General features: G+C 65.9%; 1 protein-coding gene across 1 annotated transcript in view; it reads left to right on the plus strand.

Annotated features, from left to right (window-relative positions):
- Positions 1–483: 483 nt before the first annotated feature.
- The window catches only part of LOC119099444 (talin-2-like), a gene marked incomplete at its 5' end in the record, with an annotated part of 32603 nt that continues 16321 nt past the window's right edge, over positions 484–16765 (plus strand). The window contains 23 exon segments of the mRNA XM_037222600.1: positions 484–652; positions 1127–1283; positions 2966–3143; positions 3397–3488; positions 3958–4046; positions 4808–4951; positions 5300–5441; positions 7297–7469; positions 7956–8225; positions 8645–8838; positions 9489–9654; positions 9846–9884; positions 11007–11099; positions 11375–11512; positions 11959–12165; positions 12550–12690; positions 13425–13568; positions 13957–14156; positions 14552–14672; positions 14921–15057; positions 15480–15651; positions 16004–16147; positions 16544–16730. Coding sequence (XP_037078495.1) covers positions 484–652; positions 1127–1283; positions 2966–3143; positions 3397–3488; positions 3958–4046; positions 4808–4951; positions 5300–5441; positions 7297–7469; positions 7956–8225; positions 8645–8838; positions 9489–9654; positions 9846–9884; positions 11007–11099; positions 11375–11512; positions 11959–12165; positions 12550–12690; positions 13425–13568; positions 13957–14156; positions 14552–14672; positions 14921–15057; positions 15480–15651; positions 16004–16147; positions 16544–16730 — 3497 coding nt within the window.

Here is a 16765-nt window from a genome sequence, read left to right on the forward strand (position 1 = left end):
CTCTTCTCATCTCTTCTCTCTCTCTCTCTCTCTCTTCTCCTCCTCTCTCTCTCTCTCTCTTCTCTCTCTCTCTCTCTCTCTCTCTCTCTCTCTCTCTCTCTCTCCTCTCTCTCTCTCTCTCTCTCTCTCTCTCTCTCTCTCTCTCTCTCTCTCTCTCTCTCTCTCTCTCTCTCTCTCTCTCTCTCTCTCTCTCTCCTCTCTCTCCCACCCGGCAGACTTCGGGGGTTCGTGCCGCACTATTACGTCATCTCTCTCCCACCCCGGCGGACTTCGGGAGTTAATGGCCCACTCTTACGTCTCCCTCTCTCTCCCACCCGGCAGACTTCGGGAGTTTGTGCCGCACTATTACGTCATCTCTCTCCCATCCCACCCGGCAGACTTCGGGAGTTCGTGCCGCACTATTACGTCATTTCTCTCCCACCCCGGCAGACTTCGGGAGTTCGTGCCGCATTCTTACGTCTCTGTCTCTCTCCCACCCGGCAGACTTCGGGAGTTCGTGCCGCACTATTACGTCAAGACGAAGGGTATTGAGAAGAAAATCTACAACGAGCACAAGAACTATTCCGAACTGAACGAGCTGGACGCCAAAGTCCAGTATGTGAAGGAGGCGCGGGATCTGCCTACTTATGGCGTCAGCTTCTTTTTAGTCAAGGTAGGCCCATTGATCTACGGTGATGTGGCCACGTCGCTTGGATCGGCACTGTAACTGAGGGCGCCAGGAACCCAGCAAAATGTTGAAATAGTACGTGACGTGGGGATAAGTCAGCAACATGCAGTACAAATGAAAAGTATTTGTGTGCTGCTGTGTGTTTCGAAACGTTTTCGTACACTGGTCCAGTGAGTATATTTCCGAGGGTGTATTTTGTGTCACGTGGTTTATCGGCTCGCCGGCGCGCACCACACACCCGGTATTTCGCTGTGTGAGGCGCCTGCATGCGGCCTGGGTGCGGCCCCTGGTCGTCCGCTGCGAAGTGGCGCGACAGGTGCTGGCGCGCCGGACACCGTCCTGTTGCCCGTAGCTGAGCCGCCGGCGCCGCCTGTGCCCGCCCCGCGCCTCGGCCCGCCCCCGCCTCCGCTCCGCGCATCCCCGCCTCGGCCCGCGCTGACGCCGCACCTCGCCCTGCAGGAGAAGCTGAAGGGTCGCAACAAGCTGGTGCCCCGGCTGCTGGGCGTCACCAAAGAGGCGGTGCTGCGGCTGGACGAGAAGACTAAGGAGATCCTGAAGGAGTGGCCGCTGACGACCGTGCGTCGGTGGGCGGCCAGTCCCAACACCTTCACACTCGGTACGCGTCGTCGGCCGGTCGGCTGATCGTGGGGAAGGGGAGGGGGGAGGGGGCAGCGGTTCCGGAAGGTGCGACGTGCCGGCGGTGCGGGGAGCCGCGGGCGCCGGTCCGCCGTCTCGCTGCTCACCCGTCGGTGAGTCGGCCGCCCGAGCCGCGTGCTGGCCCCGCTTCGCCGCCACCGGCGCGGCCCGAGCGTTCGCGGCCAGCAGAGCCCGCCGACTCGGCTCCAGGCTATCGATTGGAGCGCGCCGTTCACCTCGGCCGCTCCGTTGGAGCGTTTCGGCCGGTGGCAAAGCCGTCTTTTGTAGCGCTAATAACGGGCCGCTTGTGAATGCTCGTGCGCTCGTTCGAAGCTTACGCCCGGCCCCGTATTGGGTCGTGAAACGCGGTCGGGGCGGCGGCAAGCGGCTGGGCCGCACGCGCCGCCGCCGGCCGGCCGTGCGGCGGCTGGCGCGGCGCTCGAGCTGGCGCCGGCCGGTCGGCGCCGGCGCCGGGGCCGGCGGTCTGCAGGGGCCGCCGGCGGCGTTCCGGCCGGGACAGACTGGCGCCGGCCGGCGCTCCCACGCAGCTCAGCGGCCGCCGCCGCCGCCGCTGCCGCTGCTCTCCAGCCGAAATCAATAGCGCCTGCCGCCCGGACATTAACGCACGCGGCCGCTGGGGCATCCACAGCCTCTGCGGTCGGCGCCGGGCGGACGGTCCCCCGGGGCTGAAGCTGGGCTAAGATAGCGGCTGCTTTCGTGTGCGGTACGCCACAAATGCTGAAAACACGCCACGTGTGTTACTAACGTTTTCGCGGGTCGCCAAATCACGAATCGAAAGCATTCAGGAACGTTTTACGCGGGATTTATGGTTATCTTTACTTTCAGGCTCAAATAGGCAAACAAAATGACTTGTAAGTGCTTTGGGATTCTCACCGCGCAGATCCTCATACGTCATGTAGTCCCAATGGTGGTACTGAAAGACGCGCACCAGGCACATCGATAGACACATGCCAGTCCAGAAAGGTGTCGATTTCTGGACCCAGCTTGCGTTGGGGGTGATGAAGTATTGCCACTCGCCTGGCGTCAGCCGACGGCAGCACCTGCGGTTCGCAGAATATTCTGCACCAGATCGACCGTCGGTTTTTAACATGACAAGCGAACTTCCTCAGTGTATCGGCGATGTCATCGGTCGTTGTGCCAATGGCGGGCCTGAACACAACACCAGAGGAGGTCGTCTCAGACGCCGCTGAGGTTTTGCTGGCGACGTGGCGATACAGATTGTTCGTTAGAGAAGTGAGCAGGCGAAGCAGCCATCGTGTGTTGATCGTAGCACAGCGGCTTTTTGCGGTGCTCTCATGCATGGAATGTCGTCGGAAGTCGTCGAATGAAAGTGGAATGTCGGCGTCGAAAGTGGAATGTGGAAGTGAATGTGGAAAGTCGTCGAAAATGGAATGTGGAAGTGAATGTGGAAAGTCGTCGAAAGTGGAATGTCGAATGTCGTTGTCATTGTTTGACAGCAGTGCCAGAGCACTGCGCGCCGGCGGTGTGTCGCAGGGTCTGGATCTTTTCATGTTCAGTCCCTGTATTTGAGGGGGCTCAGTCGCGTGCTGCGGATGAACAAGGACTTTGTTGGGTGTGGGTCTGTTTGGGAGATGAGTGTGTCGCCCGGCAGACCGTGACACCGTCCTCTGCGTGTCGCAGACTTTGGCGACTACACAGATCAGTACTACTCGGTGCAGACGACGGAGGGGGAGCAGATCTCGCAGCTCATCGCCGGATACATCGATATCATCCTGAAGAAGCAGAAGTCCAAAGACTGGCTGGGTGTCGACAAGGACGACGACGCCATCATGTTGGAGGAGTCTGTGTCGCCCAACAAGTGAGTCGGGGCGCTGCTTCGTCTCCCCTACCTCCTCGCCCTGATGCCACCACGACCATCGTGGTTAGTGCGCCCCAAAGCCCCAGTCATCATCATCTGGCCACCGCCACGGACGATCTGGCATCGGTCTCTGCGGGGAGCGGGGAGGTTTGGTGTGTTCAGGCGGCTCTGTGTCTGTCTCCGTCTGGTGGTGTCGTCGGTGCCGTTCGTGGCGCCAGCCGTGCTGAGCCGCCCCCTCCCCGCCGTCCGCCAGGGCCACCATCATCCAGCAGGGGATGACGAAGATCACTAAGGTAGAAGAGGACTCGCTGTCGAAGCCGGGCGTGCTGCGCACCGGCGACACGGGTGAGCGCCGCACGGCTGCTCCGCTGCCGGTCGGCGGGGCTACCCACGCCTGGTTCCGTTCACACAGTGCGCTCACTTTTGTTGGGCTACGCCCAGTTCAGTTTTCGCTTCAGTTGGGGCGCCACGCCCGATGCAGTTAGACCACACCCCGTTATGTTGGGGCATGTTCGGCTCAGAAAAGCCCCGCATGGTTCAGTTGGCTCTCGACAGACTCGGTTCGGTCGCGCCTGGTTCATTTGCTTCGTGGCTGTTTCATCGGGTCTTGGCCTGCTTCGTCTCGTCGCCGCTGCTGGCCCCGCCGGTCGCCGGTCGCCGGTCGCCGGTCGCCGGTCGCCGGTCGCCGGTCGCCGGTCGCCGGTCGCCGGTCGCCGGCCGCCACTCGCCGGTCGCCGGTCGCCGGTGGCCGGTGCCGCCCCCGGGGCAGCGCGAACCCTCCCGGCTGACCGGCCCCGCTCTGCCCCCGACCCAGGACCCAACGTCATCGGCACGGGCCACATGGGCGGCGCGCAACACGGCACCATGCGCGGCCAGGTGAACCTGGCGCACGCCCCGCCCATGGTAAGCGCGCGCCGCGTGGGCCGCCGTCCCCGCCGCGGCCGGGCGGACGGCCGCCGCCTCCCGGCCGAGCCAATAAAGCAGCCCATGCTGCGGGTGTAACGAGGTGTCGGACGGCCCGCGGAGCCGGCGGAGCGCGGCCGGAGGGGTTCTCATGGAAGGCCGGCCGGCGGCGCGGCGCCCTCCGCCCGGGCCGCCTGTGTCTGGTGCCGGCCCGTCGGACGCGAGGCGAGGCGAGGCCGGGCCGCTCGCCGTCGCCGGTCCGCCCAGTAATGCCGTGTTCTCCTCTTTCAAGCGTCCAAAGGATACTTCTTTAGGATATGTGTAGGTACATAAATAAATGTCGGATTTCTGCTCGTGTCAGTGCATGTGGTTACGATAAATGGATCAGTTAGCGTCGTTACGGCGACCAGTTGTTTTATTGATTTGTTTTTATGCGGTTAAGTTCATCGCATGCCCACCACGGTCGTGCATGTGGAGATATGCCACGTGGAGGGAGGTATGTCAGCCGAGCTTTGTTTGCGTATTATGTGTGCATGAATGCTTGGTACTCGGGATATCGCCCATCACGATTCTCATCGCGACCGATTCTGGTCTCTGTTGTCAGTCGGCACGGCGCCCGACGCTGGCGTCGTCGGGGAGGGGGGGGGGGGGAGGGGCCGTCTGTTCCGGCGCTGACCGTGCTCGCGCGATGCCCGCCCGTGCGCCGCCTGACCCGACCTGACCCGACCTGACCTGACCGGCGGCGGGCGCGGTGGCCGCAGGCGCAGCAGCCGCAGATCACGTCGGTGGGGTCGGAGCCGCAGCGGGCGCTGGTCAACACCATCGTGGTCGGCCACGAGGCGATCGACTCGGCGCGCCGCCAGCTCGACACGCGCATGCAGTTCCCCGAGCTCGGCACGGACCCGGTCAGTGGCCTCGGCGCCGGCGCTGGGGCGCGGCAGGCGGCAGGTGGCTGCAGCCCAGCCTCCACCCGCGTCCTGCTGCCGAAATAATGAACGACTCGGAGGCCGTTTGTGGATGCTTCTCCTGCTGTGAGGGCTAGGCCGCCTGGAAGAGGACATGTTTCGTTTCCATCCCAGTCGTAGCTCTGTCCTCGGCACTTACGTGCGGCGTTTGTTGTTTGTCACGTGTCTGAGACATGTCAGTGATTGTCCGGTGTTGTTGGCCGCTGGTTGGCTCGCCTGGCGTCTGTGCGCGGCTGCTGTCGCGGGCAGTGCCGCGCCTTCGCCTGACTTCGCTCCCGCTGCCGGCAGACGTCGCTCAAGTGGAAGGAGACCACCATGGACACCAACAAGCAGAGCGTGTCGTCGCAGCTGGCGGCGATGAACGCGGCCACGGCCCAGGTGGTGACGCTGACGTCCGGGCCGCAGGAGGAGGTGGACCACACCGCCGTCGGTACGTGGCCGGCCGCCCCCGGCCGGGGTGGCGCCGCTCCGGCCGCCGGGGCGGCGGCGGCGGCGGCGCGCCGCCGGCAGGGCGCTCACGCGGCCGGCGGTGCTGTGGCGGCCGGAGCGTCGGCGGAGGGAGGCTCTCTAGAGAAGGCCGGAGCGCTCGCGCCCGGGTCGGTGTCGAGCCCGACGCTGAGTGGTGGGCTGGAGGGCGGCGGGGGCGCGGAGAAGGAGGCGAGGAATGGCTGGCAGCAGGGTTGGCGCTGGGAGGATGTCATGGAGTGGGAGACGTCGCAAGGGGCGGAGTGGGAGTGTCGGCTGGGGGACGACAGGCTGAGCTCCAGTGACGCTGAGCAAACATTGGACGGGCTGCAGGCGTCGCCGCCGGCATACCGGCACGATACCGGCCAGGTCGATGTCTTGCAATGCGACACGGAGAGCCAGTCAGGACCAGGGCCAGCGGCGCAGGACGCCGGCCGTTCTTCTGGGCCGGACGACGTCTCTGCCACCGGCGTGCGTTCGAACTCGCCGCCAGCGGATCGGGCTACGAAACGTTGCGCTGGCGAGCTGGACGGCGGTGGGCGCGCGCGGACGGGCGGCGTGAGATCCGGCGGCCGGGGTGGCGGCGCGGCGCGGCGCCGGAGGGTGGGCTCGGGTCGCGCCGGGCCGGAGACGGCGTCTGGCGCCGCCTCAGCGCTGTGCGCCGGACTCGGCCCGGACGACTGGGGACGCTCCAACGAGCTGGCGCGCCGCGTGCTGGCCGAGGCCATGCGCATGCAGGAGGATCGGCTGCAGCCGAGCGGCGGCGCCACGGGCCGCGGCGGCGGCAGCGGCGGCGCGTTGCCGGCCGTACGCGCCCACAGCGCCAGCCAGGGCCGGCTCTGGATCGACGAGGAGGCTGAGGAGCTGGCCTGGGTCGAGAGCCGGCTGGTGATGCGCTTCACGGACGTGGAGCCGCGCGCGCTCCGCTGGCGGCCGGTGCCGGCGGCGGCGGCGGCGGCGGCTGGCTGCACGCCGCCGCTGCCGCCGCCGGCCGGCCCGCTGCGCGCCACGCTCGGTCTGCACGGCTCGCTGCTGGCCGTGGCGGCGCTCTGCCTGCTGACGCTGGCGCTGCTCTGGGCGTGGCGCCGCCTGCAGGAGCGGCGCGCGCCGAACCTCGGCTAACCGCCGGGTCGGCCGCAGGGCGCCGAGCGCGCGGGGAGCGCTGAGGAGGCTGCATCGCGATGTGATGCCTCGCCACTTATGCCGTACGCTCGTGTGGTGTTACCGCAGAGAGACGGAGGCCGTGCTCGTGTTGCGTTTGTCGGAAACGGGTCTGCACTGAGTGTTGCGTGAGGTTTACACAGTGAACAATACATCGTCCGGCGACTCGCCCTCGGGTCGCCAGAGGAGAGCGCTCTTTGACACTATCTCAAATCGTCCTATACACCCAGCTGAAAGTGCCAACTAAATCACCGGCGGATGTCGCCTGTTTTGCGCCGAATTTCGGCCGGTCGCTCGGCCCCACGGTACGTACCGTTTGGTATCTGTGCCGGTGTCCTCTAACTGTCTGGCGCTGCACACTGGCTTGGGACGCGGCGGTGCCCGCGCCGTGTTGTGCTCCTGTGGCTAAACGCGGGCGCGCGGTCTGGGCGCACGCCGACCGCCGACCCTCCAGACACTCACGCCTCCGGCAGACCCGTTTCTGACGCTCGCTGCGCGGCTATCGGCGACCGCGTCCGCCTGTTCGTGTTGCTCGGGTGCGTGTGAGTGTGCCGTGGTCGTGCCGTGGCTGTCCGTGACTGTGTGGGACGGCTGTGCGGTGCCGGCGTCGGCCGCCGGTGACGGGTCCGGGCGCTGACGGCGGGCACGTGCGCGGGCAGGCGCGGCCATCTCGACCATCACCACCAACCTGCCGTCGATGACGCGCGGCGTGCAGACGATCGCGGCGCTCATGGACGACAGCATGTCGGGCGACCGGCTGATCGGCGCCACCCGGCTGCTCTGCGACGCCTTCAGCGACCTGCTGCACGCCGCCGAGCCCGAGAAACAGGAGGTGAGCACGGCAGGGACCGACTTATGGACACGGGGTGGAGGGTCACAGAGCCGAGAGCAGGGACCGAGGTGTACACACGGGGTGGAGGGTCACAGAGCCGAGAGCAGGGACCGAGGTGTAGGCACGGGGTGGAGGGTCACAGAGCGGCGAGCAGGGACCGAGGTGTAGACGCGAGGATAGAGGGTCACAGAGCCGAGAGCAGGGACCGAGGTGTAAAGACGGGGACATAGGGTCGGGAGGGGGGGGGGGGGGTCACAGAAGCGAGACGTGAAAGCAGCGGGTGAGCGTACTGCTGGCACAGAGGCGGACAACCGCGGTGGCGGGGTGTCTGCGGCAGGGGCCGAGACCAAGCAGCAAATGGAATCTTCTGACACTGCCTAGCGGGGGGGGGGGGGGGGGGCAAACTGAGGCTGGCGCAGACGACGAAGCGGTGACACCGGCCACGGTTCGTCCTGCACTCTCTGACCGCCGCCTTCTGTTCTCCAGCCGCGTCAGAGCCTGCTGAACGCCGCGTCGCGCGTGGGCGAGGCGTCCGGCGGCGTGCTCACCAACATTGCCGAGGAGACCGAGATCAACACCGAGGTGCAGGACGTGCTGCTCGGGCTGGCCAAGGCCGTGGCCAACTCCACCGCCGCGCTCGTGCTCAAGGCCAAGAACGTGGCGTCCACGTGCGACAACGAGGAGCAGCAGAACCGCGTGATCGGCGCCGCCACCCAGTGCGCGCTCACCACCTCCCAGCTGGTGGCCATCGCTAAGGTGCGGCGGCGTCGGGCGACTGTCGGGACGGTGTGGGTGGAGCTGGCGGGCCGGTGGCGCTGCTCGCGGCCGGCTGCTTGGTGCGACAGCTGTCCCAGCACGAAGCTCGGCTGGTGGCATCAGAACGGAGCGTTTTTTTTTGGGGGGGGGGTTCAAGTAAGTTTGCCCGGAGACATTTTAGGTCGCGAGTTGTGCGCAGCGGTAATGGGTCTGTCGAGGTTCTGATATCTTCGGTAATGAGACGCGTCGAGTCGTTACGGCATAAACCCCACGCAGGAATCGACAACAGTTACCTGCTCACATCACTAGGACTTACAGATATCTAAAGTGCTCGCGTATGCTAGGGCTCCGCGGTACAGATCAGTGAGTGCGATTGTACGGTGCTCAGTTCCGACACGCGCTCTCTGCGCTGCCTGCAGGTGGTGGCGCCGACCATCCAGAACCCGGGCTGCCAGGATCAGCTGATCGAGGCGGCCAAGGAGGTGGCGCGCGCCGTGGAGGCGGTGGTGCAGGAGTGCCAGCTGGGCTGCCGGGACGAGGCGCTGAGCCGCGAGCTTGGCTCGGCCGCCACCGACGTCACGCGCGCCCTCAACGACCTGCTCAACCACATCAAGTCAGTGGGCGGGCCGGCCCCCTGGAGGGGGGCGGGGGCGACGGCTGGGACGGGGGGCACGTCGGTAGTCACAGCTGTGGGACGAGCCGGCAATTAAAGTCATGTGGCGGCGAATTTTTTGCTTCCTTTCGGTGGGACGGTGTCCGGACATATTCTGTGAAGCTCGTGGTTCTAGCTGAGTAAGGGGTCACAGCCACCTAGCATACCCGTGGGATAGGCAGCAGCTACAGTTGTGTGAAGCAGGTACCCGGGCAGCCATGTTGGAACGGTGCCCATGGCCTGTGTCTTCGATCATATCAGAGCAGTGACTGTCATGCGGGGCTGTCAGGAGCACAACCACACGCGGTAGCTGTTTTTCCATGATCTTGAATTAGTTCACAAGATATTGTCAGGATGGTGACGTGCTCAGTGGACCAGCAAACGCGTTATGGCGTTAGCTCCGCGTGCAGGGTGGGAATTGGTGCCGTTCCGATCACCAGCCGCTGTGCCAGGGTGGCCGGTGCCGGCACCTCGTGCGTCAAGCTGGTGGTGCTCTGTGGAGAGGCGGCCGCCGGCCAGGTGCGGCGCATGTCACGCACGGCGGGCGCGACGGTGCGGCGGCCGGTGCCAGTGGTGTGCCCGGCCATGAGGGGTCCGCCGTCCGCCGTCAGGTACGGCACCAAGCAGAAGGTCAAGGAGACCACGGACGAGACGTGCGTGGAGACGATCATCACCGTCACCGACAAGATGTTCGCGCAGCCGTCCGACACCAAGGAGATGGTGAACCAGGCGCGCATCCTGGCGCAGGCCACCGCCCAGCTGATCCAGAGCATCAAGGTAGGCGGGCGGCCGGGGCCGCTGTTTGTCCGCATGGCGCCCGGCTCGTCACCGCTCCCCCTCTCACCCGTGTGTCCGCCTGTTGAGACTGCGGTCCACTAACGGTTTGCGCCCGCCGTCCGATTAACCGGGTCTGGCCGCGCGTCCGCGGCCTCCCCTGCCGCACTCTGTAGCGCACGCCGTTGTTGCAGGAGGAGGCGTTCGCCACGCAGCAACCGGGCCCTGATCCGGTCAGTGGCGCCGCTCTGTAGACGAGAGACGCTTCCGTGCGCGCCTGGCCGACGCCGCACGTCGCTTGGGACGCCAGGGGAGCTGGGGGCGCGACGGCGGCTGTGCATGTCGGCTGTGGCCGGGCCGGAGGGAGGGAGGATGGGGGGAGGGGGCAGGCAGGAGCTGCCACTGCTTCACTGACCCGACCGCCGCCTCTGCATGGCTTTGTAGAAGGGAGTGAGCGCTGGCGTCTGTTGGCTCCTGACGGACCAGAGCAGGGCGGACCCGTCTGGGACGCGGCGCCCGAGCGGACGCGCGCTGGCCGGTCCCGCCTGAGCTTTGCCTGCGGACAGGACCTGCGTCGTCAGATGGGGCCGAGTCGGTTCTGTCGCGCAGTTTGATGCATGCCTCGCTGACTGACGCACGGAGCCATGAGGCAGGCCCGGTGACGGGTCGGTACGGAACGGCTTCAGGGGCACAGCCAGCTGGGAAAGGGGCCGTGGTGACGTGGTGTGTGGCTTGGAATTATCGTGCTTGTAATTTGTAAGCTGCTGTGGACCGACCCCGCACACACAATGTCCGAGGTGGGTGTCTGGGTCAGTGGGGGTCCGGACGGATGATTTGGGACGGTGGGCCCCGGGCACGGGCGCGTGCGGGCGGTCCCGTAATACTTCCATGAACGAAGACAACTGGGTGGAGCGACACCAGAATGAAGCATTGCGGCGTGCCGTCCCGGACGAGATTCCCACTGGCTGTCCGGGCCCTCACCCGCTGCTCGGGCCCCCACCCTCTGTCCGGACCCCACCGGCTGTCCAGGCCCTCACCCGCTGCTGGGGCCCCCACCCTCTGTCCGGACTCCACCGGCTGTCCCGACCCCCACCCGCTGCTGAGGCCCCCACCCTCTGTCCGGACCCCACCGGCTGCCCGGGCCCCCACCCGCTGCTGGGGCCCCCACCCTCTGACCGGACCCCACCGGCTGCCCGGGCGTTGCCGGCTCGGTAGCCGGAGTCGGGTGACAGTTGCGAGTGCGCCGCCGGCTGGCAGCACCGTCGCCCGCCAGCTGCCGACCTGCCGGCGCTCTGTGCGGACGGGGATCGACGCCAGAGCTGGGGGCTGCCGCTGACCGCAGTCTGTGTTGACAGGGTCAGGCCGAGGCGACGCCCAACTCGGACCTGCAGCAGCGGCTGCTGAGCGCCGCCAAACAACTGGCCGACGCCACCGCCCGCATGGTGTCGGTGAGTACGGAGCGGCGGCCGACGACGGCCTTCTCCTCCGAGCCCGTCCCCGTCTCTCCGCTCCTGCTAGGCGCAGCGGGGACGCCGTCATGATGTTTAAAAGCCCAATGTTGATTTGCTGATGCTGGTCAACTGCTGTTAAGGGCGCCGCTCTGTTCGAGCCGTGCCACCGACTGCACGATCTTGCCTTCTGCCTGACCCGGCGGCGGTGGTCGTGTCTCCGACTATGGCTGACGTGGAGCTGCGCGCGGTGACCCGGCGTCATCGGCCCGCAGGCGGCCAAGCAGTGCGCCTCCGACCCACGCAACGCCGACCAGCAGCAGCGGCTGCGCGAGGCGGCTGAGGACCTACGCTCGGCCACCAGCCTGGCCGCCTCCGACGTCCTCCGCAAGAAGATGATCAAGCGGCTCGAGGTGGGTCGACAGCGGTGTGAGATCGCTGGGGGAGCGCAGAGCAGATGCGAGCAGACGAAGAGCGGCCGTCTGTGGGAAGGCTGGGAACCGGGCGGGCGTGATGCCCTCTCTGGCACGAGGGGAGTGGGCCCCCTGGGGCTGGACCCGGCGCTCGCCGCATATGCACTGGAGAGCTCTGGCTCTGTGGCCTCTGACGGCCCAAGAGCAGTGTGCGCTGCTGTCGTTGGCTGGATGGCGCCGTTTTGACCGACAATATCACAGTTGCGCTGTCGTGGCTCCGAGCGGCTGTGACCTTTGGCCGTTCCATGCCCGCCCTGTTTCGCCCCGTATTGTCGAGGTAATCGGCGCCTGGTCTCCTCCGACGGGACTGCTCTTTGGTGGCCTGACCCGCGCGTGACCCGAGCCACTCGTGACCTGACCTGACCCGAGCCGGCCGGCGCCCGCAGGACACGGCCAAGCACGCGGCCAGCTCCGCCACGCAGTGCATCGCCGCCGGCCAGGGCGCCGGCCCGTACAACGCCAACCCGGCGGCCCAGGACGAGATGATATCCGACTGCAAGCAGGTGGCCAACCAGATCCCGAACCTGGTGCGCAGCATCCGCGGCACGCTATCCGAGCCGGACTCGTCGCGCGCCCAGCTCGATCTGCTGCAGGTACGGACGCCGGCCGCGGACGGAACGGCGGCCCGGCACGTCATGCGCTGTCGCCTGAGGTGCGCGACAGGCACGCGATCATGTGTTAGACCGAAGGCATCTACGGAGGCTTGTGCTTCAAGTCGCCTTTGGATCATTGTCATCAATGTCGATCTCAATCAAACGGGGCGAAAGAAACATACTGCCATTATAGTAAGCGATGGTTGCAGCCAAATAAGACGCAAAATAGCCAAATACAGTGCTGGAGGAGGGTTGGGCGCCTCTCCAGTAGGGCGGCCTGCTTCACAGCGCGTTGTGTGTGTGTGAGTTGTCGGGCGCTCCGCAGCGTGTGGCGTGGCGTGTCGCGCCCGGCCCCTGACCGCCGTCGGCCCGCGGCCTCCGCAGGCGTGCCAGTCGTTCGTGCAACCGAGCACCAAGATGGTGGACAGCGTGCGCCAGGCGCTGCCGACCGTCCAGGACGAGTCATCGGCGCTGCAGCTGAGCAACACCAGCAAGCAGTTCAGCGCCGCGCTGGCCGACTTGCAGGTCCGCTCTGACCTGACCTGACCTGGCCTGACCCGGCCTGACCCGGCCCGACTGGGACCACTTCCTCCCGATCCGAACCGAGGCCGTCATCTGCAGCGTGGCTCCGAACTCCTCCGCCGACCGGTATCCCAGCCGTCCGCACGTGAGCGACTCCTCGAGCCATTCGTCACTCCTTTCCGGAACGTGGTGCCTGGCTTGCCAGTGCGAAATGTCTGAAGCCGATTTCACGGAGCGCAAATATAAACTACGTAGTTTTTTAATACTACTGACGCACATCCGAAGTATCTAAATTTGATATATGATATAAGTCCTGCTTCATTTATAGATAAGACATCGGTGAAATTGAATCGTTCGGCCTTGTATACGTGGCTAAGCTTACGCATGTTTCCGTTTGTGCGATGTGAAATCGGCTTAAGGGCGCTTATGGATTCATCGGTTCTTGTTGTTCTTGTATTGGGACATTTCATTCCGTACCAGAGTCCGCGGTCTTGGTATTCGTTCTTGCACACTTCCACCAGCTTGTTTGACGTGCGTCGATTGATTCCCTGACTGCAAAGTACGATCCATGAAACGAGTTTTGAAATGTTATGTGCGCTGTTTGTTTGGAACGGGGCGTTACGAGTGAGCCAGCTGGTCTGGAGTGCTGAAGGCCCAGTCTTTTGTGACCGGATCCGACCTGCCTGCTCGCCCCGGCCGTCCGGTCCGCCCGCCCCAGCGTCTGCTCCTGCGGACAGGCGTCGATGGCGCGCGCCCAGGAGGCGTGCGGCTCGCTGGAGGTGGACGCCGCGCTCGACATGATCCGAGGCCTCGACGACGAGCTGGAGCAGTTCCGGCACGCGGCCGACTCGCTCCAGCTGAAGCCGCTGCCCGGCGAGACGGTACGACGGCGGGGGCGGACGGCGCCGGCGAGGCGGCCGGTCCTCCAGCGGGGCGACCGGAGGGCAGAGTCTGGTGTTGGCGCCGGTGGGCCGTGGTCAGCCGGTCCTCCCGGCTGGCCGTCGCGTTTCTTCGCGCTGAGTGCGCTGTTGTCCCATGCCAATCGCACGGGCGCTGAGTGCGCTGTTGTCCCATGCTAATCGTACGGGCGCTGAGTGCGCTGTTGTCCCATGCTAATCGCACGGGTGCTGAATGCACTGTTGTCCCATGCCAATCGCACGGACGCTGAGTGCGCTGTTGTCCCATGCCAGTCGCATGAGTGCTCGCAGCTGGCAGCGTCGCTGTGCCACCCGAGCTCAGCTGGTGACCTCTGCTGATCCCGGCCCGCAGTCCGAGTCGGCCGCGCACAGTCTCAGCGCCTGCAAGAAGACCGTGGGTTCGACCATGACTCAGCTGCTGACGGCGGCCAGCGAGGGGAACGAGGACTACGCCGGTCGCGCCGCTCGTGAGACGGCCAACGCGCTGCGCGACTTCACGGGCGCCGTGCGCGGTGTGGCGGCCACCACTGACGACCGCACGGCCCAGCACAAGTCAGTCCGCACACCGCCGGCGCCGCTGCTGGCCAGTAGCTGCACATAACTGAGACAGGGGATGTTAGCATCCTTGCACGTTATCTGGGTGGGAGGTGGTGCAAACGCGTGTTTGATTGGCGTTGCCGCCTCGCAGGTGAACGGTGGACGATGTTTGTTAGTGAGCGCCTGGCTGGTCTCGTCCAGGTCAATTCACCGGCGTCCACCAAAGTCCGGCTTGCTCGAGGAGCACCGCCAACACACGGTCCATATGTTTGTGTGTTGCTTCTATTAAGTTGCTTCCTTTCAGCATGCAACTTGGAACCATGCCGCGGGCCACGTGAGGTGGCCGCGAGCCTGTGTGCGCCGGCGCGGCCCGCTGTCTGACCCGGCCGTCTGTGGCCCGCCCTCCGCAGGGTCATCGACGCCGGCCACGACGTGATGGGCTCGTCCATCATGCTCATCGAGGAGGTCAAGATCATCGTCACCAACCCGCGCTCGGCCGACAGCCAGCGCAAGCTGCAGACGGTGGCCAAGGTGAGTGACAGACATGCTCGGCCGTTCTCTGTCTCCTCCCTCGGCCGGCCCGGCCCGGCGGGTCCGGCAGGTGGTCGCGCGTCTTCCTCAGTCTCCCACAGACAGGAGGCGCCCGCTCGTCCTCCCGTGTGCTCTCTCTCTCCCTCCGTTCTGGGCGTGCTCCCCTGGCATGTGTGTGCCGTCGGCGGGCGCCTGGTGTGCGCGCGCCGACACGCCGGACGGCGACCTGACGCCGGCCGACACCGCAGGGCGTCAGCCAGGCGCTCAACAACACCGTCAACTGCCTGCCGGGCCAGCGTGACGTGGACGTGGTGCTGCACGAGATCACGGAGACCACCGGCCGCCTGACGCGCCACCAGTTCCCGCCCGCCACCAAGCCGTACGGGTGAGTGGCGGCGGAGCGTCCCGCCACGCACGGGCGGAGCGTCCCGCCACGCTCGGGCGGAGCGGCTGGCGGCCCGGCGGCAGCCAGACCAGGCCCGGCCGCCGGCTGCGGAGCGGCCTGAGACATGTGGGCCGTTCTTTTATGCCCTTATGTCGTTATGGTGTAAATGTGGCCGTTCTTTTATGTCTCCAGGGTGTAAATGGGGCCGTTCTTCTATGTCCTTATGGTGTCAATGAAAACATGTGTTTTATGTATGTGCGTGGGATCCAATTATCTGTCGGTTACCACTGTATCGGTGCTTGGGAGTGGGACTACGCGGTGCGTCGGCAAGGCGTTCCCGGTGCTCGACATGTGCGGTCTGTCGGCGGACGCGGCGGGTGGCTGGGTGCCGCTGACCCCACCTCGCGCTGCGCCGTCCCCAGCGAGCTGCAGGGTGACCTGAGCCGCGCCGCCTCCCGTCTGAACGACGTGACCGGCGAGGTGGTACACGGCGCCAAGACGTCGCCCGCCCACCTGGCCGGCAGCACGCAACAGTTCGGCACCGCGTACGGCGACGTGCTGGAGGCCGGCATGGGCATGGCCGGTCAGACGCAGGTGGGTGGCGCCCAGCCTGCGCGGACCGAGGCCGGCGTCCGGCGTCCGGCGGGATCACGCTCAGCCGGCTGTGCCGGGGTGGAAGCGCTGATTTCTGGCGGCGCGGTAGGGACGTACATCAGCGGTTGTGTGCGTGCACACGTTCCGAGAAAGTGAAGCATTTGATTGCGATGTCATGGCTGGTGGGTGATTTGTTTCCCGAGCTCTGAGCGGATCCCCATCACGAGCGCAGGAGCTGCCCTGGCGTGGCCTGGGATCGGCCCGTGGCGCGGCCGGGCGCCGCCGCGGCTGCTGCTCCGCCGTTCCGCTGTGTCGGCGGTACCGGCGGCTGACGGCGTCCCTTCTCCCGCAGGACGAGCGTAACCGTGTCGAGATCGTCGAGTCGCTCAAGTCCGTCTCGTCGGTCTCCTCCAAACTGCTGAACGCCGCCAAAACTGTCTCGGCCGACCCGAACGCGCCCAACGCCAAGAACAACCTGACGTCGGCCGCCAGACAGGTGTGTGGCGCCGGCGCTCCCCGCCTCCCCCACCCGCCTTCATACTGATACTGCGGTCGAATGGGAGCGACGCGGCCGCTGCTAGTTAAGTATAGTTTGACTGAAATTATTGGGGTACTCGTCGCTGTGTTCACGCCATATTTGAACGAAGGTGAGGCGCCCGCTCTCGCAAATGCACCTTCAGTTCATTGGATCACGGTGCCGCAAATGTTTGCCAACACCGGAATCCGATCCGTAGTCGTAGCTGGCCGGAACCGAACGGCGTGGCCGGCTCAGGGTCAGCGGGGTTTGCGGGCGATTCCTCCGCCGTGGCTGCGGTCCAGTGGAGGAGGCAGGTGTCGGTTGTCGCGCGCGGCACCTGCCGTTGGCGGCCGCTGACGGAGCGGCTGGCGACAGGTGACGGACGCGATCAACAGTCTGGTGAATGTGTGCACGTCGGCGGCGCCGGGCCAGCGCGAGTGCGACAACGCCATCCGTCAGATACAGAGCATGCGGCCGCTGCTGACCAACCCCACCGAGCCGGTCAGCGACAGCTCCTACTTCGAGTGCCTCGAGACCGTCATGGACAAGTCGCGTAGTCTGGGTACGTGGCGCCGCCGCCGGCCAGGTGGAACGGCG

The sequence above is a fragment of the Pollicipes pollicipes genome, unplaced genomic scaffold (assembly GCF_011947565.3).
Source record: "Pollicipes pollicipes isolate AB1234 unplaced genomic scaffold, Ppol_2.1 Scaffold_4740;HRSCAF=5597_pilon_pilon_pilon, whole genome shotgun sequence".
Classification (NCBI taxonomy): domain Eukaryota; kingdom Metazoa; phylum Arthropoda; class Thecostraca; order Pollicipedomorpha; family Pollicipedidae; genus Pollicipes; species Pollicipes pollicipes.